This window comes from Canis lupus, chromosome 35, assembly GCF_048164855.1.
Source record: "Canis lupus baileyi chromosome 35, mCanLup2.hap1, whole genome shotgun sequence".
Classification (NCBI taxonomy): Eukaryota; Metazoa; Chordata; class Mammalia; order Carnivora; family Canidae; genus Canis; species Canis lupus.
In genome coordinates this window covers 26,054,368-26,080,201 of record NC_132872.1, presented here as the reverse complement: position 1 = coordinate 26,080,201, position 25,834 = coordinate 26,054,368, and the positions used below count along the sequence as shown (strand labels likewise).

The following is a 25,834-nucleotide window of genomic DNA, read 5'->3' as shown; positions in this document are numbered from 1 at the left end:
GATCCTAGCAGTATCTCCGATCATACTGTATTCTTTCTTTTTTAGGAAGGAGCAAAAACAACTGGAGAAACTAAAAGAGTTCACTCCAGTATTCCCTCACTAAAAAGAACATAAAACTCCTGCTGTGGAAGCTGAAGAAGCAGAATAAGGGTTTCCAACACCTAACTTTTGTAGAGATTTCAATAATGTGTGGTAAGGAATAATAATAAATCGAAAGTCGCTGGGTGTTACAATGCATGTTGGCAAACTGAATTTAAATTTTAAAAATATATAATCCACTACAATCAATCAATCAATCAACAGTCGGAGATGGTTTTAAATTGTTGAGCAGACAAAGTCAAAGAGTGTAACTTTTTAAACAGAATCAGCTCACTGGTTTTGAACAGCCGTCCTCGGTATCTTGAGACTGAGACTAAGAAGACTGGATAGCACAGAGAAGCCTCAGGCCTAAGGATGGTGAAGTACGGGCCGTAGGAGGTTATGGGAATGTGGGAGTCCAGGTTGCCCACTGACAGCACGAGCTGCATAGAGAGAAGCAGGAGCAGACACCTAGGAGGCTGAGAGGGGCGGGAGGGCTGAAGCAGAGTTGAGGTCATGTTCCCACCCTGAAACACTGAGTGAGAGATGAATGGTGAGGCGTCACCCAACAAGTCAAGTCTTTTCAGAGGCGAAGACAAACCAGAATTACTTTTTTCTCCTAATTTCATAGTTTGAAAACACAGCAAAGGTAGAAACTAATATGAACTGGATCTCACCTTAATGTAAGTTTGCAGGAAGGGGGTAAATGTTAATATGTCAAACATATTAACTTTGCTAACAAAACTTTTAGCACCTGAAGAAGATTTAAATGACTCTTACGGCAATTTCTTCCATAGAGCAAATAATCTAATTCATTCTTTTTGCAACTTAAAAGTGGCAAGACACTGGCATGCATCATAATTTGATCCAAGGGAAGATGCATCTCAGTAGGATAGTATGTTGGAACACCTAGTGAGCAATACGAAAAGAATTCCTATACACAGATGTTTCCTTGTTTTATTCCTCTCTTTTCAAAGTATGAATCATTATTCCCTTATGAATAGAAGGCTGAAGGAGGACAAGACTCCACCTATGTTGGTCAGCGTAGAGTTGCGTCAAGCCTGTGAAATCTTAATTTGTGTCTTCAAAGCTAAGCCATTTACTTGCTAGGAAATCTCAGGAAGTTTTGTTAACAGGCAAAATCTGGTTAGTCCAATAGGTCGTTTTCATTTCTGGTGAGAGTTCACGTGAAGGTTACTTTTTAAAATGTCCTCACACCATCTTCTTAGAGTCAGCTGAACATGACTGAGTCTACATTGTAAGTTTTAACAGGGCTGGTCTGCAATTTGGTGACATCTCTAGAATAGATAAACAAACTAAATTTGATCTGTTTGACGGCCATCTCATTTTTCTCACTTTTCATCAGTCCTCCTTTAAGTGACTTAGCAACTCTGTCCCCTCCCAACACACACACAGGAATGCTCTGAGCAGGTAAATGTTAACACATGACTCTTACATCATTAACTTATTGAGACCCCAGAGTATCAAGATAGTGGGTGCACAGCATTAACTGAACAAATAAATTCTAGGATTATTCTGCCCTTTTTACTGTGTCAACTTTTACTGTTTTTATGGCTATCTCTAAAAATTTTTGAAATTAATCTTTCACCAACAAAGATATAAAAGATATTTATTCACAACATCTAATGAGATTAGGAATCCTAAGATTTTAAAACATGTTTCTTAAATTGCCATAAAACTCATGCCCTGAAAAACTTAAGAGTTAAGTTTTAACATTGGGGGTCGCTTTCAAAGATTAGGTGAAAAAGAAATGAACACTTTACTTGCCACTGATTTTCTATGATCAGTTTTAATAAAAAATGGTCAAATGTCAGCAATTTCATATGGTTCTACCTGAAGAGAAACAAGAAACAGCTGAAAACCTAATTTTCACAGCAAATGAAACAACACAGACCCGTGTTTTCCAAAGAAAAAAAGCCTTTGCAAGAGAGGATGACCTCGGCTATTTTGAAATGTGCTGGAACTATCGACGACACATATTCAACACCAGGGCTTATGGTGCTGGCTTTCCAGAATTCAGGATGCTAGAAGTGAGGCTCTAACCCCAAAGTCCGATACTGTTTCCACAGTGCATATTAAAGACTGATGTCGGACTGATGGTCACAGACAACTTTGGGGTGACAAGAAGAGACGGGGGCGTTGTCCAAAATAAGTATCTTCCCAACACAAAAGTGCCACCTTGGTCAAGAATTTTAAAACCCCACGCCCAAGCATTTTGTATGTTTACTTAGCTTTTCTACCTTCCACCAAAGGTGCTGAAAGACAATGCAAACCTCAGGAGGGAGGAAGAGAGAGAAGAGGGAGTAACCAGCAACTGCAGAGGCAATAATCGGCTGTACTGGCTTTGTTGTAAGTCAGAAGCGGACCTGATTATCTCTGTACAACACAAACATCCACAGCCATTACAGGACCTTATAAAAAAAAAAATCTAGCCACGTTAAATATGATACTTAGAGATCACAAACTACTGTGAAAACATGTTTTTAAACTCTGAAATCTTAAAGGGATAAAGAGCCTCGTTTTCTAATGGGGGCAAGAGCTTCCCTTATTTTTTGGAAGATAAAACAGAGACCTCAGCAACAAAGCATTTTCCAGAGAACCAGAGATATCGTTCAGAATCCTGTACTTCTTTATCCTAAAACATTGAGATTTAAATCAACTCAGAAAGTATACACAATTGAGTTTCTTCTCATTTTTTATTTTATTTTTATAAAAAAGACAGATTCAGGATATTTGTAAGAAATTACTAAGTTACATTTTTTTTAAAATCTGTCAAGTGCTACAGTAATGGAATAAGATTTTTTAAAGTTCAATGTTTATAGACATGTTTATAAAAAAAAATGACTGAATTAGAAGATGTTAAATAATGTTGATACACACCAGGAAGGGATTTAGGCAAGGAAAGGCACATCATTTCACCACAAGAAATAAAGACCATAGTTGGAAGTTAATGACCAGCCAAAGCTTTAGGTCTTGTGGTAGTTTTCCTAGCTCTGGAGGGTCATTATGGTTGAACCTTCTTCATGGTATTGAGCTGGAATAAATAGACAGCGGTTGGAAAATTTTACTCTGTGACCCCAAAGTAGTGTTACAAAGAAAGCACTCTTAATGAGCCTGATGTGTGAGGAGGCAAGGAGCAAAAATCCAAAATGGTTTGGTTGTACTGAAAATCCTACTGACATATTAAGGAGAGTTAAAAAAAAAAAAATTAAAAAAAAGTAAAATAAGGTTAATCCTCTTGTCTGGCTGAATTGGAATTCTTGCAGTTACAAAGTTAAAATTTCAAGTAAACACTGTATTTTTCACTTCCTTTCTTGCAGACAGACACAGTATAGATAAACAGCTGCCATATTTCACCTTGAATAAAATTTTATGCCAGTATTTGGGGGAAAGGATCTCAGATAGTTTCCTTATTTTATATAGCTTAAGTCTTTGAATATAGCACTAATGTTCTGGCTGACTGGCTATCTACAACAGCAAAGTGACCCTAAGTCTTGACAAAATGAGTTTCTCAGAGACACTAAAGAGTTTCTAGTTGAACAGATAGTTATTTACTGAAAAGTCTAACTGACATCAGCAGAAGTCTTGGGGCCAATTTTCCCCTATCAATTTTCTTTCACAAATTTGTCCCAAGTGTCTACCCATTTCTGGCTGTCTGGACTCTGAACCTAGATTAGTTTGTGCAAAAGATGGAATCATTCAGAATAATGCTTATAAGTTTTAGTGGTATTAAGAAAACAACTGTCTGTGTGAATAAATAGAATGGATTTTCAGGATAAAATGGTATATCCACAAAAAAATTTTTTTTTAATTAAAAACAATGGGAAAAGGGAGATAAGGAAAAAATATCAATATTGAAAAATAATAAAAATGGCAATTGCAATTCAGGCAGCTTCCCCCTCATGCCACACGATATGCCTTCATTAAGGTGTACTCTTTCCGGTTGGTATGGGCAGCCCAGATGAAGAGAGCGGAAGCCATGAACTGTAAGGGAGCTGAAACACACGCCAGGCAGAAGGACCATCCAAATTCACCAGACACATTCTCAGGCAGCTCTAGCTTCTGGTGTAGTAGCTCAATTCCAGCAACATAACAACTCACGGAGCCCAGGGTACACAGACCTCGGGGGAGAACAAAACATAACTAGGTAAGGGCATCGTGAGAGCTTTTCAGGCAGCACGGCAACACTGCGTGTGTTTAAGGATTACGATCCCTCTGTCTCTATGGAGGAGGAAGAGGTAAGTATACTGACAAGCCTCACCTGCAAGGAGATGGAGAATGCCCGTGGCAATGGTGGGATACAAACTTCGGCAGATGCAAGCACAAAATCCAATCACAGCCCCGAAGCACATCAAACCGAGACTAACGAACGGTAAAAGGAACTGGCAACGCCAAAGATCTAATTTTGAAAAAGACAAAAAAGAAATGTTACCTCAATTTCAGACAGTTTTTTCACAATGACAATTTCTTTTATATACTAATTAGATCTTTTCTCAAAAAGTGAAAAAGGAGGGGCCCCTTGGATGGCGCTGTCAAGCACCCCACTCTTGCTTTTTTTTTTTTTTTTTAAATTTTTTATTTATTTATGATAGTCACAGAGAGAGAGAGAGGCAGAGACACAGGCAGAGGGAGAAGCAGGCTCCATGCACCGGGAGCCCGACATGGGATTCGATCCCCGGTCTCCAGGATCGCGCCCTGGGCCAAAGGCAGGCGCCAAACCGCTGCGCCACCCAGGGATCCCCCACTCTTGCTTTCTGAGGCAGGTGGTGACCTCAGCACCGAGCTGGGCTCCTTGCTCAGTGGGCAGTCCGCTTAAGATTCTCCTTCTCTCCCCGTGCCGCTCCCCCGCTCATGCTCTTTCTTTAAAATAAGTTTTAAGATCTTTTTTAAAAAGTGGGAAAGGAATACTTTCTTTCAAGTAATATTGAAGTTTCTTTTCTAAAGCAATTGCCCCAAAGGATCCTACCTGGTGAAAGTAAAGGGACACTAACAGTTAACACTGAGGGCTCACTGTGTGTCAAGCACTGTTCTACCCATGCTTGATATAGTCATCCTCCCAAAATCTCTAGGAAGGAAGTACTACTATTATTATTATTTTTTTAGGAAGCACTATTATTCTTCATTTTATAAATGAGTGAACTGAGGCAAGAGGTATAAATAACTTGTACAAGGTAACACAGTAAGTGGGAGTGCTAGCACTTGAAGCAAAACTTTCTGGCTCCACATACAAATGAATCTATGTCCTTATAGGATCTCAAGGCAGGAATAAGAAGGAAATGAACAGTGATTATAAAAGATCTGTTGAAAGACTATACATAAAGCACAAAGCAGAGGATCGCTGCGCTCCACAAATGGCAGCTGTAATTATCAGAAATTCCCTCAACATCAGGTGAAGAAAGCTGATGCCATTACAAAGCATCCCCCTCCATTTTTACATTGTTTTAATTTTTAGTAATATATTAGTCTCAACTCTAAACCAAAGTCTACTCTCTAGTGCTAGTTTTACTTTCTGGAACTACATAGTTTTTTCTCCAACTTCCCTTCAAAGTCTGTTAGTAATAAACTTCTTTCCATATATTCGCAATACAAAATTGAATACCTTGAAGAGCACAGGTTTAACTGCAGGTTACCTATGCAGATTTTTAAGAGAACAGTATCATAAATGTATTTTCTCCTCCTTAGGATTTTCTTAATAACATTTTCTTTTCTCTAGCTTAATGTAAGAATACACCATATACTACAACATACAACATAGGTGTTAATGGAGTGTTTTAGGTTATTGGTAGGGGTTCTGATCAACCCTAGGCTGTTAGTGGTTGTGTTTTGGGGGAGTCAAAGTTATACATGGATTTTTCAATTGCATGGAGGGGTCGGTGCTCCTAACCCCTATGTTGTTCAAGGGTCAACTCAATGCTTCTCTTCATGGCATGGTCAGTCTTGTGGGCAAGCTCCAGTAAGTCTCTACAGCCTAAATGCCAGGTACAAATCTGAAGACAGTATTTCCTAGGTAGTCTGACCATCAAGGAATAGAATAATTCCTAATAAATATTTTCATTTGTTTTTGATATCTACACTTTTGTTGCTACCACCTAAACCTGGATTAACATTTTTGGTAGCCTTGACTCTTGACTCCCATACAGCTTGCAGTCAACTTTCTTCACATACCCCTATCTGAACTCAGGTAACTGAACTGTTTATCTCTAATACAGGAATTTATTATTCATCCCTATTAAATTCACTTTTTAAAAGGGCCCACTAATAACATATTTGGGGAGATCTGGATTCTGTCATCCAACGTGTTAGCTGCTTCTCTCAACTTCACATTTGCAATTTGGTTAAGTGTGTATCTAACTTTAAAATGTTATCAACAGAACAGAGTTCACCGGGATACCATTAGAGATCTTATTTCAAGTTGATGCGATGTACTGACTCATCCTGTTCCAATATCAGAGATCAATGAACAGAAAATGTATTTCCTTCCCCACCCCCCGAACTGTACCACTGAGATCAATGTACATGTACTCACAGGTCCGAAGTAGATCAATCCCACTATTGTGGTTTCCAGGATCAACAAATTTCTCCATGAACTGCTCATTTAGCGTGAAACTCATGCATTTTGTGACCACATCAAACGACTCTGGAACACGAATAACAATGATTGCTTATTGTTTTAATCATAAACATTTAACAGTAATTATTCTCTGAAATAAAAAGTGATATAGAAAGATGTTCCCAGAGGACAGCAACCTCTTTGGCCTTGAGTGACACATGGGATTCACAGATGCCCAGTGGATGCCAATGGTTGTCAGGAGTGGGGTTAAGACATGGGCACAAGAAAGTAAAAAAAAAAAAAGGAAAAGTAGGAGCAACAAAATGAATGAGAATAGATATAGGAAAGAAGCCTAAAAAAGAGGAGAAGACAAAGAAATAAATAAGATCTTTAATTTTTCTATCCCAAACCTATTCCCCCCAGCCATCTTCCCATCTCAGGTAATGACAGTTCCATCGTTCTAGTTCCTCACACCAGAAACTTTAGTCATTGTTACCCACATATATCTATCCCACCAGGAAATCCTCAGTGAGCCTATCTTCAGAACCTGTCTAGAATCCAACCACTGTTCAGTGCCACCACCATGGCCTACGTCACAGGCATCCCTCACTGGGTTCGTGCAATAGCCTTCTGGCTTCCATCTTTGCCTATTGCCTATCTGTTTCAACACATCTGTACAGGTGACCAGGTCATCTTTTCTCGGCTCAGAGTTCCACCACATTCAAAGCAAAAACCGATGGGATGCCTGAGTGGCTCGGCAGTTGAGCATCTGCCTTTGGCTCAGGGCGTGATCCCAGGGTCCTGGGATCGAGTCCCACATCGGGCTCCCTGCTTGGAGCCTGCTTCTCCCTCTGCCTGTGTCTCTGCCTCTCTCTCTCTCTGTGTCTCTCATGAATAAATAAATAAAACCTTTAAAAAAAAAAAAAAAAAAAGCAAAAACCGAAGCCCTCATCATGCCTAGGGAATCCTGCAAAGTTTGCCCTACTCCCAGAGTAATTTCTGACAGCATTCCCAATCCTCCCTACCTCTCCCTCTGTTCCAGCCCAGTGGCTTCCCTGCTGGTCCTTGAATATTTCAGGCATGCTCCCACCACGAGGCCCTTGCGGTTGTTCCTTCCAACCTAAACGATTCCCTCTGCAGTTTTCCATATAGCCAACTCCTTCACCTACATCAAGTCTTTACTCAAGTGACATCGTCTTTCCTATACTACTGAACATCGGAACTTATGCCCATCACATCCCCTTCTCTACATATTCCAGATCCCTTTATTTTGCTGCATTTTTCATAGCATGCATCATCTTCTAATATACTATAAATTAACTATTATTTATATTATTATGCTTATTCAGTTTACTGCCTGCACCCCTTATTAGAATGTTAGCTCCCCAGGACTAAAGGAATTTACTTTTTTTCCCTGATGTACTACATGGGATACGGAGGCATGTAATATTTGTTGAATGAATGAAAAATGATTGGTAAGATTCAAACATCAAATGCTCTTATACTCTCGTAATTAGAACCAGAACATTTTACAATTAATTTCAACCAATCCCCCAACTTTCACCCTCCCCCAAACTACTTTCTTTTTTCCATTATATAATCACAACAATTGTCCTTTTGATGTACGGTAACTGTTGTGCTGCCAACTGAATACAGTGCTTCCCAATAAGTGGTCAACAAAAGTTATCATAAATGAAAACAAACTAGAAGTTGTTCCTTAGAAAGAGCTCTAGAGTTTCCATTTTAATAATTGCGAATTAAAATTTTTTTTAATGTTAAGAATGTCAGTCGAATTCTATCCTCTAAGACTCACAGGGCAAATGATAATAACGACCAAAACACAGCTAACACAGAAAAAGATTATCAGTTCGTATTTGTTGATTTGATCTGGATACTAATCCTTTTACCAATTACCAAATATTTTAAGTCTCCCGATGTATTCTTCAAATCATTTCCTCATGACACGTGTGAGATAAATAAAAAGAACTTTCCTGAGTAAGTAGAGATTTAAAATGGCTTTCCCAAGATAAGGACAGTTACTTATCCAACCACTATTAAGGAGTATCACGGTAAATCATAGAAGTTGGGCAGTGAATGTACGTGGTAGAGAGAGAGAGGAGACACGTAGGTCTATTTCTTTGGAGAGAAAAAAAACCCCACAAACCTGCTTATACATAAGTGGGTCATCATCACATCACTGTTTATTTTTGAGTAGGTGAAATAGACAGAAGTTAAAATAAGAGAAATACCTGTCCTTTCTGGTGGGCTATACCAGTATGTGTTTTGAGGTATAGTGATACACCGTCTCCACAATCCCATGGTGCCATTAAATCGGAAAAGTGCATCATTGTAAGTCTTTTCATCTGCCTCGTCACTGGCAAAGTCGGTCCAGATGCTTTTGTTCAAATCACTGGAGTTTTCTTGAACCGGACTCCGATATTCATACCAGAAGTCTGTGCCAATGGAGGCTGCCATGTAGATGGTGGAAATGAGGCTAAGCACACAAGCAATTACAAATGCTGTAGCAAAACGGTTATCCATTCTGGCATTCAGACTGCTCTGTTTGAAAGTTGGAGAAAGAAGAAAGTCAGACTTCGAGGACGAATACAGATTATTCTGGACCGAATTCTCTCAAAATCGCCCTTTATCCTGTTCCCCACCCCTTGGCCCTTAAAGCAACGCGCAGTCATTAAGGAATAAAAATAAATAAGGGCAAGCATGTTCTTAAGTTCAAAATAAAAGCTCATTATCACGAAAGTACTTATTCGATGCTCACATACCCAGGATGCTACGGAGACAGAGGTCTTGTTCTCTAGTCTATCACCTGCACACTAAAACAGACAACACTGAAATGGACATACACATTACGGGCACGAACAACACACATGCTCAGGGTCAGGGGGCGCCGGACACCAGGTCTTCACGACAGTCTGAATTTTCATTCAAGCTGCAGAGCATTGAGGGGTTCTCTCGGGCTTGGAGTGTGGGGAAGCAGAGAAACTGGCTCCTCCCAGATTCCTCCGAGGAGGAAAACCTCCGACGAGGTGGAGAGTCTGGAGCGGTTTGGCAGAGCGCTGAGGGCTGCGAGGCTGCGGGGCTGCGGGGCTGCGGGCAAGGCTGGGCCGCCTGCAGCTCCCGGGGCGCCGCCGGGTCTCCGCCCCCCGCCCCCCCCCCCGCCCCCCACACTCTCGCATCTCCGCATCCGCAAACTGAAAGATCCCTCCTCAGCCGGAAAGAAAACTGAATCCGGCAAAACGAGCGCGCTCGGGGCGCACGGGCCGCGCCGGACCCTCGGGGCGCACGGGCCGCCTCGCCCCTGCGGCCGCAGCGCTCGCAGGCGGCGGGGCCTCCGCTCCCGAAGTTGCTCCCGGGTTCTCCCGGCCCCGGCCCCGGCCCCGTCCATCCCGGGGCCCTCCGTGACCTCCGGAGGTGCCGGCACCCAGGGCGGCCGGCTGCCCGGGCCCGGGCCCGACACCCGGCGCCGTCTCCGCGCAGGTCGCGGCCGGGTCGCGGCCGGGTCACGGCAGGTCGCGGCCAGGTCGCGGCCAGGGCCCGGGGCGCCAGGCCCCTCCCCAGACCGCCCGGCCCGAGGGCAAGCCCGCCGCGGCGCGGGACCCGCCCCTCCTCCGAGCGCCGCCAACGCCCGCCGACCCAGCGACGCCGACCCCGCTCACTCACCGCCCATCCTCGGGCCCCGCCAGCTTCCCCCTCCGGCTCAGACCACAGCGCCCTACTCTCCCCGCGCCTTCTCTGACGCACTTCCCTGCAGATCCCGCCCCCTCCATAACTCCCGCGCCTCCGCCTCCAGCCGACGCCGGGCCGGGCCCCGCGGCCCAGGGGGCTTGTGGGAGTTGTAGGAGGGACGGACGCAGAGCTGTGGGACGCGGCGGCCCGCATGGCTGGCGCCGCGCGGTGCACTGTGGGGGTTGTAGTCCCCTGCGGAGGGAAGGCGGGGGCCCCGGAGCGCGCCGCAGCGCTGGTGGAATCGTGTGTTCTTTTCTTTTTATTTATTTATTTTTATTATTAATGAAGAGAGAAAGAGAGAGAGAGAGAGGCAGAGACACAGGCGGAGGGAGAAGCAAGCAGGCTCCATGCGGGGAGCCCGACGTGGGACTCGATCCCAGGTCCTGGGCCGAAGGCGGGCGCTCCACCGCCGAGCCCCCCCACCCCCCCACCCCACCCCCGGGCGTCCCTGGCACCGTATTTTCTAGGAAGGAAGGAAGGAACACAGCTCCGCCGACCGAGACGACCTGTCCCTGGCCACCGCCAGTCACTGCGTGCCACTGACAAAACAGGTTTCCCAGTCCTGTGCTCTCCCTTGTCGCACACCCTACCTCTAACCGTGTCAACAGCAATAAGGTTACACTCTTGAAATATCAGCCTATTTATGTTCTCTCCCCGTTGAGGCAGATAGTCTTTCTGGTTTTACTGCTGAAGTGTAGACTGGGAGGGATGTGACTTGACGGGGCCCGCCTAGAATGGAACGACGTTGTTTGGATTTCGCCTGACTGACGTTAGTGGCTGCCTTCTCTTTGTGGCAAGTGATACTGGTTTTTCTATTTCATGTAGTAAAGTTTCATTTTAAACTCAATTCCAGTGAAATTCAAGTGTTAAGTTATAATACTGACGATGCCAGATATGTCAAAAAATACCTGAATTTAAGAAATTGTTTAGGTAGTGTGAAAAAGACTGAATTTGGGGGAATGCGGCCTTAAGCAAAAAAGGTCACAGACAGCCTCAGAATTTGCAGATGGCCATGCGTTCACGGCAGTAACAGAATGACTCTAAGCCTCCAAGTATTGCACAGAAATTCATTGACAGAAAGCAGAGACATCTTCGCCATAATGTGTGTGGACCCCTGAACATGACCGAGGGCGGGTAAATGATGGATTTCTCAACAGATACCTACAGAGACAGCTAACTCAAGGACCAGAAAAGCTCTCAGACCCGAGCCATCCCCAAATGCCTTGCAATTCATCTCAAAGTTGATATTAAATTCCTACCATCCTGACAGATGGTATCTGTTTCTCTGGAATTATATTTCTTTTGCCTGAGTTGGCCAACTGATATTCATATCCAGGTCATAAATAAAATAAAGTAATAGCCAAATACAATATTAAAATATAACTGGATTTTCATGTAGAATGCCTGATCAGAGGAGAACTTTGTCAGACGCACCAACTAGAGAAAGTGGTGGAGGTACGTAGGCAAAGTATTTATGTGCAATTTGATTCTTCCCAAATTTGTTTATATACCAGGAAATATCTTTGTCCATTGGCCTCCATTAGAAATCCCCTACCTTCAGAACTATCTCTCTGGTGAAATCACATGGTAAATAAACCCAGGTAAAAGGGAAGTCTGAAAGAGGAAGAGGAAGATAACACCTCGATTCATAGTCAGGGAAGCTGAGCCCAGGGTGAATAACTGACTTGAATGATGAGGTGCACTGACTAGGTTTGTGATGTTAGACAACTTAGCTAACCTCTTAAATCTCAATTTTCTTTTCTCCAAAATATGAATGCTGATAATACCCCCTTTCCCAAATGACCATGGTGAGGATTAAATGAAAAAAATGCATATAAAATGTCCAAACCCAGGGCCTAGGGCATAGTTAACAATCATTAAATTCTTAGTGTTTGCAAATATTTGTTGACTATAAAGTTTGGTGAGGGTCATTATAAACAGCATCTAAAAGCCTCTGATTCTCCCTAGAAGCTGGAAATAAGCCATTAATAGAGGTACATGTTCTGCTCACTTCAGCAGGTTTTTGAACCTCTGGACTAACTGCAGTTGACTAGGAAAGACTTGCCACGACCAGATTCCCGGGCTGGGCTCATAGCATACATAACTCTTCATGATTCAGGAGGTAGGTGTTTCTGGGGAAACCTGTAAAGGAAGATGCCACTTTTATCCATCAAGTTTGCAGAATGTGTAGAGAACAAGGACATATTCCACTCACAACTTAATACGGACCTGCAAGTGTCTGTGAGTTTGAAGTTGCGACCATCCTGCCCACTTGGCACAGAGGACTTGAACTGCCTCGTGACACTATTACCACCAAGCACATAACCATATTTCTCATTTCTCTCTGCATCTTGGGTGTTTTCTGTTTTCTGTTTCAGGTGCTTGCTTGTTATGTGGCTAGGCAAAATAAATCCCTAAAAATTAATGGAGTTCATTAAATTTCTGCTTCCATTCCTTACTCTGCTCTTTGGGAAACAGTAGCTGGCCTGACATATTTTCACAAATGTTAAGGATGATTTAGTGTAACCAGGTACAGATTATGATATTTAGGTTTAAAAATAAAGTTGAGGGGCACCTGAGTGGCTCCGTTGGTTGAGCGTCAGACTCTTGGTTTCCATTCAGGTCATGATCTCACCATTGTGGGATCAAGCCCTGAGGAAGGCTTAGTGCTCAGCATGGAGTCTGCTTGAGATTCTTTTCTTCCCCCTCCCTCTTCCTCTCTCTCTTCCCCTTGCCCTGCTTACTCTGTCTCTCAGATAAATAAATAAAACCTCTTAAAAAATAAATAAGTAACTAAAAATAAAGTTGAACTAGACCTCTGGCTTAATTTGTTAATGATGGTTCTAGTTTCAGCAGGAAGGTGTTCTGGTTACACTATATTTTAAATAAATCCAATAACTGAAAATCTAGATATGCAGATATTATAACTTGTTTATATTATTGGTTTATGTCATGACTCCTTATGTGAGAATTCCCTTCAATACCAAATTCTCTAATACACTTAAATATTATTTTTAATCACACATTTTTGAAACTAAAAATTATCTTAAGAAAGATATTCCTACATTATATTTTTTTGCATATGATTTTGTCCTGGTTGTTTTCCTTATAAACTTTAGAATGCAAAAAAGCAGAAAAATAGAAATATATGCAAGCGGTGGGGTTCTAGTCAACAGCCTTCCTCAGAAAAATGTATCAATCTTTCTATTTCCTTGGACCAATTCATTATAGGACAATGGCAAAATTAACCAAGGACAAAGCAGAAAGAAAATGCATCAAAAATTCCCTTCATTTTAGCAATTTCTGTCAAATACTACACACACAACAATAGTTGTTTAGCTCTCCATGCTTCCGAAGGACAGTGAATGGATCAAATGCAGGTGAGAAGTTTAAATTTAAATTGTTCTCTATTTTAATATAATCAATGTGAGTCTTTAGTATGTCATCCTTTCTTTTAAAAAAAAAAAGACTTTATTTATTTATTCATGAGAGACCCACAGAGAGAGGCAGAGACACAGGCAGAGGGAGAAGCAGGCTCCTCGCAGGGAGCCTGATGCAGGACTCGATCCCAGACCCCAGGATCACACCCTAAGCCAAAGGCAGATGCTCAACCGCTGAGCCACCCAGGCGTCCTGGTAAGTGATCCTTTCTGAGTCCTAGGGTTCTCATTCATAAAATAGATATACTGGATGATCAGTAATAATTACTTGAAGCTCTAAAATTTTATGATTCATAATTCTGCTGGTAGAAGAATAACGTAACTCCAAAATATCGTTGTCATGGAGCCACGTTAAAGTTTCATTGGGAGATTCATGTATCTACACCTCCAGTGATGTACAAGAAGACAGAGATTGTGGGAAATGCAGATGGATAAAGGAAAAGAGGAAGGGCCTATGCTTCTGATTAGAAAAGATACAGCCACACAGGCCTTTGCTGTTTCAATGATCAACAATAATCATGGAAAACAGAAGTTGTCTAAAAAGCTTGTGAAAAGTCTGTATTCATTGGGAATAATTCAAAATTCAAGCATGATTCATTCCAGAGCTACAAATATTGACACTCTGTTGTATGCCAGACACTGTGCTGGATACCAAGGACACCAATATAAATAAATGCCATTTTTGTTATGCACAACCTAAATCCAGATTTTTTTTTTAAGATTTTATTTATTTATTCATGAGAGACACACAGAGAGAGGCAGAGACACAGGCAGAGGGAGAAGCAGGCTCCATGCAGGGAGCCTGATGTGGGACTCAATCCCAGGACTCTAAGATCACGCCCTGGGCCGAAGGCAGATGCTCAACCGCTGAGCCACCCAGGCATCCCCCTAAATCCAGATTAAACCAACTATTATGAAGAAGCCTGAAGTATATGTGCCTAACATAGGAACATCACTTTTGTTTATGTCAATATGGGGGACCAAAGGAAATAATCTAGTGAGGGAACGAAGAGAGGACCCTGGTTAACAGCAAATATGTGCCACTTAACTTGGCACGATATGTTACATTACATTATACTACACTCTCCAAGTAATTGTCCAAAGAAAAAAAATCACTGACTCTTAGAACATAAACAGATCTCTTAAACTGGCCTGTTTTAAATGGTCATACACTTTATGATACTTAAGCAAGAAATGGACAAGAGAGGGATGCCTGGGTGGCTCAGCGGTTAAGATCCTGCCTTCGGCCCAGGGCATGATCCTGGAGTCCTGGAATCGAGTCCCACATCGAACTCACTGCATGGAGCCTGCTTCTCCCTCTGCCTGTGTCTCTGCCTCTCTGTGTGTGTCTCTTATGAATAAATAAATAAAATCTTTAAAAAAAAGAAATGGACAAGAGAGTATTTCAAACAAATGAACAAATGAATCACTCTGACCGAGAAGATTAATGAAGAACAAAACACTTTGCTTCATAATCTTTGTCACTTATTCAGGAACACATTAGTAGAGCATATGAATCCTTTCTTTCTGCTGTGCTATTTGCTGCATCATCTAATTGACCCCTACTTAATAGGAGGGACCAGAGTGATTGATGGGAAAAACAGAAGTAACATGCAATAATGCCTGTTAGGGTGGCTGTACTTACACAAAACCTTAGCCGACGTGTGACGTGCGATAATACATTCACTTCAGCAGGTATCTCACCTTACTCTCTCCCCGTCTTTGACATTTGACCCAATTCTGAACATATGTCAGGAATTGAGATGCAGAATAAGGAGGGCCCAGACATCTAAGTTAATTCTGAAAGTTTTGCAACCTCCAGGCTAGAAAATTGCTAAGAAGTTCAAGTGTAGAGGTGATTTGAGAAAAAAAAAAAAAAAAAAAAAAAAGTTAGCCAAAATAATAACAAAGCATAACATATGAAGTTGGTTGACATACATAAATTAGAAGAGTGATTCTAAACTTTGGTGTGTGTAAGTATCACCTTGGAGGCTTGTTAAATATAATGTGCTGGAGTCCACTCCAAATGATTCTGACTCAGTAGAGCTGGGACAGGGTTCAGAAAACTACAATTTAGGAGTCATCCCTGATGACTCTAATGGGGAAATGTGGCCTGGCACCTACCGGTTCAAAACAATGGCTCTGGGAGTCCAAAAAAGACTTCAGTTGGCTAACTCCCATGTGCTAGAGACAGTGAAGAGGTAATAGATGGTCTCTCCCTTCAAGTTGCTCATGATCAGCTCGAGAGGTCAGACACCAAAACAACTAACCATGTAAAATAAGCTAATAAGAACTTAATAAGCAGTATTGTAAAGAGTACTTAGAGAACACAAAGGTGGAAGCAATTATCCCTGCCAGGGATGGAAAGCATAACATATAAAATTGAATATAAAGTATATTTATATCCTTGTATATAAAATAAAGGATAGTTGAGCATTTTTTTTCTGTAAAAACAATTCTTAAAAGTGGGTGTGTGTAAAAAAAAAAAAAAAGAAGTGGGTGTGTGTGTTGTCATTCAGTTATAAATATTTACACCTTACTTTTTTTTTTTGTTTTTTGGTCATCACCTTGTTCTTGCTGCCTTTTCACAGGCTTATGATATCTGGGTGTGGTTTCTGAGTTTTGGTCTATGTGCAGTTGATTATTTGTTGTTAGTATCCTCATGTTTATGTCAGAGAGCATTCAAAGTTCCAAAAATGACCGTTGCACCAAGCTTATTTAGAATGATGACTTCCCCTACTTTATCTTGTTGGCTTTTATTGTGGGTTCTGTCTTATAATAGCTTTGCACTCTGAGTTATTAAAAGCCCAGGAGTAGGCTATTTGTTCCCTTTTTTGCCTCAACACACTTCATTTGTTTTCTGACTTGGGTCCCAGGATAGTTTCGAAACATGGTAGATATTCTCGTATTGCAACATATCAAAATAATCCAGAGTGACTGTATTATGGTAAAGCAAAACATTTGGTCTACAGCTGCTTCAAAGTTTAGTGAGGAAGTCAGATTCATTTGTGATAGTTTACATCAATAAGTCAACAACGTTTGAATGCTGAAAGAAAATTGAAGGCCTGCAGAATAAATGTAGACCAGATGTTTTCCTCTACGGTATGAACATGAACTTTTTTCCATTTTAAACACTGGTGTGGGGAATTCTTGAGACACGAGAAAAATAGATACAGATATTTAGAGACATATGTAGATCTGGTATTTAAATATTCTATGTTGACCCTATCAATCCTTGTCATGTAAATATTGTCCTACTTCAAACTATTTGACAAAATGAATTATTCTATTAAATATTTAAGGCTTACTCAGTGGGAAAGATTCCTATCCCAGAAATGTCAAAGCATTAATTAGTTTCTCTCATCTGCAGCCTATACTTAGGGAAGGATACGCCCCCTCACGAACAACACAGAGCTGCCAGGGACACAAAAGGAGGCAGAGCCAAGTCGTAAATCAAATTCCAAGTGACTTGCTCGGGCTGCCCCAGAGCTGGGGAACCCTCATTATTCCCTGCCCTAGACCACACGCACCTGAGCCTGCGATACCTTAAAACACATCAGGAAAAAAAGAGCAGGATCACTGTTTTCAATGTATGAATCGTGGGAGAAATAAAAACTCAGTTTACGTGTTTACATGTAACAATTTTACATGTTTATTTTGTTTTTTTTTTAATTTTTATTTATTTATGATAGTCACACACAGAGAGAGAGAAAGAGAGAGAGAGGGAGAGAGGGAGAGAGGGAGAAGCAGGCTCCATGCACCGGGAGCCCAACGTGGGATTCGATCCGGGGTCTCCAGGACCGCGCTCTGGGCCAAAGGCAGGAGCCAAACCGCGGCGCCACCCAGGGATCCCCTTTTCTATGCAATATAGTAATATCAACCTGAAACTGGAACTTTGGCGATGAAATGAGGTGGAGGGAAGGAGAGAAGGAAAGAGCGAGCCCTGAGCTACTTTGGCAAGAAAGAAGAAAGAAAAAAAAAGAAAAGAAAAGAAAAGAAAAGAAAAGAAAAGAAAAGAAAAGAAAAGAAAAGAAAAGAAAGAAAAGAAAAAAGAAAAAAGAAAAGAAAAAAGAAGGAGATGGAGTCAGTTTCAGATTTTCATTGTCATTTTCCTAATAGGAAAAAGAATAGGTGAGAGAAAAATAGGATAGGGTCCTTCTGATGTTGGCCTGGGTCTCAAGTGTTTTGAAGGTACCCAAGATATTTCTTCTATCTCGCCTGTACCAGCAACTGCATTATAATGTCACTTCCTAGAGGTCTGTCTCTTGCTAGGTCAATAATCCCCAAAGTGAAGTTCACTGATGTGTGGAGGTACTTAAAAAAAAACCTAGTAGCTCAAAAGCTAAAAAATCACTGCTACAGTAGTGAGGTGTGCTGAAGAGAAGATCAGAGGGGACCTAGAGTCTGCTGAAGGATAGTTACTGGAGGATTAGTAGGGAGAAAATCTCCTAATCAAGGATGTTGCCTCACCAAAGGGAACCTCACTGATTGAATTACAATAGCAGGTCAGAGTGTAAAAATAGTAATTTTTAAACCTGTGCCTATAAGCTACACAAATAACAAAAATGCCTACAGCTGAACCTCAACGAATACACAGGATTGCTAATTACACAGGATCACAAAACCAAGAGTTTTCCTAATTAATTCAAATAAACTAGCATTTCCAAAGCACCTACCATGTGCAGGTTACTGTGCTAATGACAGTGAGAAATTGTTACAAATAATAATAACAACAGCACAAGACATGTTCCCAGTCTCTGGAGGATTTTTTTAAAACTTATCGAATGAAACAGAATTGTGTGTGAACTGAAAAAAAAAAAAAAAGCCAAAGAAGTGGCAAGAATCTCATACCCTAATTGGAATAATTATGTTTGCTCCAGACATTGACTGGTATGATTTGGGAAATTATTAATTCACTCTTTTGGCAGCGAAAGACTATTTTCCTTACTTCGATATAAAAACAAGGAGTATTTTTGTCATCGTTACCTTAAAATTCTGAAAGAAAGTGGTGTCTTGTATGTGTAACAGAAAGTTAGATCAAAAAGATTTTCAGTGTCAAAAAGAAAAAAGAAGGAAGGATGTCTTCAAAGTAGGTACAAGGGGAAAAAAATTTAATTTGTTTTTTGATTTCTGGATTTAAAGAAACAAACAATACCTTCAAGACAGAAGTCAAAAAGCACCCCAGTCTCCAGGGCAAATGCAAATAAGGAGAACCACAACCACAACCACCAAACACCAATCAGGGTGGTGTTCCTTGTAGGCCCCTTCTGAGGATTGGTAGAAACTGCATTTTTTTTATGTCTGTTTTCACGCTTGTCCCAAGATCTTTTAAGGGGTGGGGTGGCCAGGGTGATGGGGAAGAGGCAGCCACTGTATAAAAAAGAAGCCACCTTGAGATTTCTTCTAAAATTGTACAAAAACTTCCTAGATAAGAAAATAGCAGATCTGGGGCTGCTGCTATCTGGTGATGGACCCAGAAGCGACGCCAGTCTATTTGGATTATTTCGAGGCTACAAGCGAAAATCCTGATGTCGAGGATGCCCACTCGCACGGTCCTTACACATCTGTCTTCCTTCCGATCTTCTACACGGCCGTGTTCGTGGCGGGAGTGCTGGGGAACCTCGTGCTCATCGCTGCCCTGCACTTCAAGCGGGGCAGCCGAAGACTGATTGACATCTTCATCACCAACCTGGCGGTGTCGGACTTCGTCTTCCTTGTCACGTTGCCCCTGTGGGTGGATAAGGAAGCATCCTTCGGGCTGTGGAGGACAGGCGCCTTCCTGTGCAAAGGCAGCTCCTACACCATCTCCGTGAACATGCACTGCAGCGTCTTTCTGCTCACCTGCATGAGCCTCGACCGCTACCTGGCCATCGTGCGGCCCGCCACGTCCAGGAAGCTCCGGCGGAGAGACTGCGCGCACGCGGCCTGCGCCCTTGTGTGGCTGGCCTCCTGCCTGCTGGCCTTGCCCACCGTCCTGTCCAGGGAACTCACCCTGATCGAAGAAAAACCATACTGCGCAGAGAAGAGGGCTACTTCCACGAAACTGACCTGGGCCCTGGTGGCCCTAGTTTTTACCTTCTTTGTCCCCCTGGTGAGCATTGTCACCTGCTACTGTTGCATTGTGAGGAAGCTGTGTGCCCATTACCAGCAATCCGGAAAACACAACAAAAAGCTGAGGAAATCCATAAAGATCATCTTCATTGTCGTGGCGGCCTTTGTGCTCTCCTGGCTGCCCTTCAATACTTTCAAGCTCCTGGCCATCGTGTCTGGCTTGCAGCAGGAAGTCTACTTTTCCTCAGCTTTTCTCCAGCTGGGCATGGAGGTGAGTGGGCCTTTGGCGTTTGCCAACAGCTGTGTCAACCCTGTCATTTACTATGTCTTTGACAGCTACATCCGTCGGGCCATCGTGCGCTGCTTGTGCCCTTGCGTCAAGAACTATGACTTTGGGAGCAGCAGTGAGACATTAGACAGTCACCTCACTAAGGCTCTCTCCAACTTCATTCACGTAGAGGATTTTACCAGAAGGAGGAAGAGGTCTGTGTCACTCTAGCTGACTGTGACAATTTAAGCTCTGTTGGTGGATTGGACAGTTAATTTGTATCGGCAACAAAGAAAGGGGGAAGTATTGCTGATGCTACTCATGTTGCCTGGTAAACACAGGGAAGGGTTCATTTTTAAAGCAATGACTGAAAAGCCCTGCGTTCATGGATATAATTGGATCATATGCTGGATTGGGGTTTTTGTTTGGGTTTTTTTTTTTTTAGAGTGGCCTTCTTTGACTCTCGTCAATCAAGTTCACACGTAAAATACGACTCCTAGGGTCCTAGAGTTCTGACCGAAAGCTCCTTTCTTCACAGTTGCCTGTGTACATTCAGGCCTTTTCCTCTCCCAAGAACCATGGTACTTTGATCCACTCCACCCTTCATATCAGGCTCCTATTGGACTACATCTGAGGGATTCTCCCCATTTTCATCTGATGAGAACTGTGGTGACAACACAGGTAGCAAAAACTGTACCTATGGCCTGTAGTGAATTGTTACTGAGTAACAAAGTAAGAGTCTGGCCTTAATCTTTAAAGGTGTGTTTATTGATTCCTTACTGTCTCCTAATATCATCTTTCACCCTGTGCCATTCACAATAACTCTGGACTGGCAAAAAAAAAAAAAAAAAAAAAACTCATGGGAATAAAATCACTTTGTATTCTGTTTATGATTCGGGACTTACTTTATGGTCTGGTCTTCTAGAGTATATTCACCAGAGGGCATAGGACAAAGTTTCCTTGTAAGATACATTGGTAAACATGTATCTCGTTGTAATAGTACAGTAACTATTTTTCAATAGGGTTTTACTACATTCTTTTGTTTTCATTGACTTAATAAATTAGGATATGACTTTGCTTTAATTACATGGTTTTAATTACCCAGTTATTCAGTTATCAAATGAAAATGTTAGTACTAACATAATTGGAGGGCATCAAATGCTTAGCTACACCATCATGTGGGTTATCATTTTGTATTTTAATTAAAATGTTAGTGCTACACATTCCCTGTAGCATTATTTGCTTGGTATATATAATTTCAAGACCTGATTCAGTAGTATAGAAAGACAGGATGCTCTGTGTTCAGCTGAAGTTAAAAATCCATAATGAAGGTGTCATTGGTGTTTTATGCACATTTTTCCAACCCCAGAGACTTTCCTGAATTCTTTTGCCTAATAAATATTTACTGAGTCTACTTATACCTATATTCCCGTTAAAGACTTTGAAGTGAAATACATGTAATTAGCAGCAACCACAAAAGGCTTTGCTGCAGAAAACATACTATTGTAAACATCTTTTGATTCAAGAGAAAGTGGGTTATGTTTTGACCGTCAATGTTGACTCAAATGAATTACTATTTTACTTCTAAATATTAGGTCTGGAAATCAGAGAAAGCTTAGAAACTTTTCAAAGACTAAGTAATTCAAGGTCATCCCATGTACCTTTCAGATTAAGAGAAATCTCAAATATTGGGTATATTCTTATAATCTATTTAGAAGTTAAAAATATAGTTTTTGGGTTTTTAAAAAATATTTTATTTATTCATGAGAGAGAGAGAGAGAGAGAGGCAGAGACACAGGCAGAGAGAGAAGCAGGCTCCATGCAGAAGCCCGATGTGGGACTCGATTTCAGAACTCCAGGATCACGCTCTGGGCCAAAGGCAGATGCTCAACCGCTGAGCCACCCAGGCATCCCAGTTTTTGGTTTTATAAGTCAGTTAATTTAATCAGTTAATCAGTTAATTTAGTCAGTTAATCTCTTAAACTTTTATTAAATAATATTTTATTATTTAGGTATTTTATGTTGTATTAATTGCTATTGACACATTAATATTGATATTGATATTAACAGCCTTTTAATACTTTGTCATAGATATAGAAAAAAGGACTATAAATCATATGAAAAAAGTTTTCTTGGAAAACTTCAAAACTGAATTCAAAACAATTAAATAGGTCTCCAAAGGTTAAACAAAATATAGAAAGTAGAAGACACCTCCTTTTTAAAAACAAATCTGCAAAAGCACTATTACTAATCAGGAAAATAAGTGTCCTTGAGAAATGCTAGTTTAAAAAAAATAGCTCAATCAATCAAGTAAAGCATTTGTTAGGAAATGAAAAAAAAATTGGGTTATTAGGTTCAGCTTCATCCTTATGTACGGCCATTGCCCAAATCATTTTAATCTTTCATACCTAAGAGTATTTGGCAATATCTATATCTATAGAATTCTCAAGGATATTATAGGACTCATAAAGTTTTTTTTAAATTTTTAGTTAAAAGCTATTGGGTTTCTATTATTAATTATTGCGTGTTGTTTTAAAATTTCCAAACTAGAAGGGCACCTGGGTGGCTCAGTTGGTTGATTGTCTGCCTTCGGCTCAGATCCTGGTCTAGGGGTCCTGGGATCAAGCCCTGCATTGGGGCTCCCTGCTCAGTGGGGAGCCTGTTCTCCCTCTCTCTCTGCCCTTCCCTCCACCTTCTCCTGTGTGCATTCTCTCTCTTTCTTTCTCACTCTCAAATAAATAAATAAAATCTTTAAAATAAAATATCCAAACTGGAATATCAAGTGACAGTCACTCTCATTTAACAAATATTAAGAATCTGTCTTACTTCTGTTTCATCCCTTTCGTTTTTGCTGAGAATATGTAAAATAACAGAAGAAAACTATATTGTTGTACTTTTTAATACCTTAAGTAGATATGCTAATTTTGTGCATTAGAAAATCTTACCATATTGTATATTCTTAATGCTCTATTGATGGAAGGATAAATAGACATAATTTTACAGATAGAATAACTCTGACAGTAAAACGTTCGAAACTTGATTCAGGTTGGTATGTCATATATGGATTCCTCTGGTATAAAAATGTAATTTACATTATAATAGCATCAAAAGGTTTAATAAATTATATGGTTAGGTCTCATTTTACATATTTTTAAACTAATATTTTCACATTTTAATATAAACAAATGTATTTATATACATATATACATACAAATACATGCAGAAACATAGCTTATCAAGATTTAATTACCTCAGACTACTCTAAGGACTACTTGGTGGTAATTTCATGTTATTATTAAAACAAGTCAACACACATTGCCATAAATTTCTAGAAATTTAATCCGACATCCTAATAATCATGCCTTACCAGTTATATCTAAAGCTAGAAAAACAAAATAAAACTTAAAAATAAATAAATGAGGAAATCACTGCTGATTAACTTTATTTGTTGTCATTTGTCTACATGGTCCAAAGCTGTTGCCAGGTTTTTAATGACAAACATAAAAGGATTATCATCTCTCCAAACATTTCTCAAGCAATTTTTCTTGAACTTACCACAGAAAGGCTCTCCAAGAAAGTCTGCGTAAGATGTCATCAAATAACTTAGTATTAATTTTAAAGTCGATGTTCTTGAGGTGCACATAGTCGCAAACACACATTCACTCCATTGGGGCTATGCTGAAAGGCTAAAACTAACCCGATGGTTCTGGGAGTCCTGTAAATTGTCCACTCTAATGAGTCCAGGTCACCTCTGAGTAAGACTAATGCCAGTGAGAATAGCTGTCTTAAAGGAAATCTATGTGCGTGACTGAGGGTAGAATGTTACTAGGGGTCACAAGTTAATGTTTAAATAGATGCAGAAATGCAAGTATGATGGTGAGCTGAGTGAAAAAAGTCTTCTCCTATGATTCATCTTGACTCTTCCAATCATCCTTTATACCCCCTGGCAATCTCAAAAGTGAGAAATGACTTGTCAGGTGTGGGTGCCACAAACAGCAGTAAGCCTGTTTTCCTGCAGAGCTCATTCAAAGAAGTTAAGCAATGTGAAAAGAGTGACAAATTTACCTGTAAAAGAGCCACTGGTATAGCCAGCTAGCAAGATGATGGCCTCCAGCACCGTGAGAGGGAGAAAAAGCAGGTGAATAATTCCAGCCATCAGAATTTTTACAAATGGTTATTGGATTTTGCTCTCCCCAGAGACTGGTATGGATTGGACTGTCCTTTGCAAATGCCAGTTCTTGCTTTTTTTTTTTTTTTTTTTTTGCCAGTTCTTGCTTTAAGTGATTTTCTCCCAGTTAATACTCTTTGTTTTTATCAAGTCTATTGAGTGAACAATTATCAAGTCTAATTGAATTAACAGTTATGACTAGAGTTTACCTAGTGTACAGGGAAAAACAATGACCTGATTTTATACTGCAGATACAAAAATCCATTTTAGAATCAGTTACTCTTGTCACTTCTTGTTGTCTTTACCATCTCCTCAATAGAGTTAACGCTTCTTAAATGTATTTTAAAAATGCATCTTAAGACTGCATCCTGCAACATTAAAAAGAAAAAAAAAACAAACCTACTTTAAATATCCAATGTGTCGAATAAATAAATAAATAATAAATAAGTAAATAAATAAATAAATAAATAAATAAATAAATAAATAAATATCCAATGTGTCAAATTAGTAATGAAGTGAAGGCTCTTATAGTAAGTCAAGTCATAGTAAAATATATACTCACATGAACTGTCCATTTACTAGTCTAAAAGTGGAGGAGGGAAGTATTCTGTTAGTTGACAGACATTATTATTAAACTAAAAAGTTATTGATTTAAGTATGTGAGTAACAAATTTCTAAAATCCAAAGGTAGTTTGAAATTATGGTGGAGCTTTTTAAAGTTGACCACATGTGATTAAGTTAAATTAGAGTTAACTTAGGCAAGTCACCCATTTAGAGAATTTATGATACAAAGTTTGTAATATTTTTATAATGCTCTGCAGACCCAGTAAAAGTAATCATCAACCTGACATCATTTGGTGCTTTCTTATTTGCTACCTAGGAAGATATTAGCTATTGCTATTGATAGTTTCCTATTGCCGTTGTGTTTATAAGTATTAGGCTTCATCTGTTAGTACTCCATGATGTCAACTTTGATGGAACAAAACATTTTTATCTGCTAGCTCCTACCAATTCTGATTAGAAAGATTTCATTTCCATATTACTCTTAAGTTCAATGAAACATAAATGGCTCTCCCTGCTAGAACACTTCATGATCTATACTGTACAAATCCACTCTTCTATTTGCTCTTAATTATATACAAGACAGAAGATATAAATATTCTTGTGATGTTCTTAGATCAAATAAAATAGTATGCATCCAAAAATATATGTGATTAAATACTTTTCAATTTCCAAAACATTTTCTGAGGCAGAGTCTTCAACAAACAACTTTGCTCTTTGTAGCGTACAGCAAATATTTAAGAACTTTGTATTGCAAATCTTTCACAAATCTCTAAATTTGCAAATTCTAGAACAGTATATCATTTACTTCATATAAACTTCATACAGCATAACCTGTTCAGAGCTACTGCGTGCTGTGTAGAAAAAAAAAGCAGAATTGAAAGGTCAATTCTGCATGTTTGACCTCACCCAACAGGTCATTTATGGCTCATCACATCGTAGGTCAGTGGTTTA

At 40.3% G+C, this 25,834-nt stretch overlaps 2 protein-coding genes across 19 annotated transcripts in view; one reads left to right on the top strand and one right to left on the bottom strand.

Annotated features, from left to right (window-relative positions):
* The window catches only part of GPR15 (G protein-coupled receptor 15), a 32,276-nt gene extending 7,733 nt beyond the window's left edge, over window positions 1–24,543 (top strand). For 4 of the 14 annotated variants that reach the window (XR_012024408.1, XR_012024410.1, XR_012024407.1 and 1 more), the window contains one exon: window positions 46–3,920. Coding sequence is in view for 6 of the 14 variants with exons in the window: in XM_072812119.1 (XP_072668220.1) it covers window positions 19,300–20,382 (1,083 nt within the window). In the remaining 8 variants the exon portion in view is untranslated. Of the gene's footprint in view, window positions 1–45; window positions 4,223–10,552; window positions 10,774–10,827; window positions 11,849–12,409; window positions 12,516–13,624; window positions 13,836–13,883; window positions 15,067–19,260 lie in introns of those variants that run through there. The other 10 variants (XM_072812119.1, XM_072812123.1, XR_012024412.1 and 7 more) reach the window with 9 other exon arrangements.
* Window positions 2,777–23,901, bottom strand: CLDND1 (claudin domain containing 1). Of its 5 annotated transcripts, none has more exons than XM_072812125.1 (6): window positions 10,328–10,413; window positions 9,430–9,480; window positions 8,899–9,208; window positions 6,626–6,736; window positions 4,361–4,498; window positions 2,777–4,220 (listed from the first exon to the last, which is right to left on the bottom strand). In XM_072812125.1, exons 3-6 carry the CDS (start codon window positions 9,188–9,190, stop codon window positions 4,000–4,002), a joined length of 762 nt encoding a protein of 253 aa, XP_072668226.1. In that variant the 5' UTR covers window positions 9,191–9,208; window positions 9,430–9,480; window positions 10,328–10,413; the 3' UTR covers window positions 2,777–3,999. The 5 variants fall into 5 exon arrangements, with proteins under 5 accessions (XP_072668226.1, XP_072668228.1, XP_072668230.1 ...); XM_072812127.1 differs by having other exon boundaries at window positions 9,430–9,473; window positions 10,328–10,412; XM_072812129.1 differs by lacking the exons at window positions 9,430–9,480; window positions 10,328–10,413 and adding an exon at window positions 23,707–23,901.
* Window positions 24,544–25,834: the final 1,291 nt, after the last annotated feature.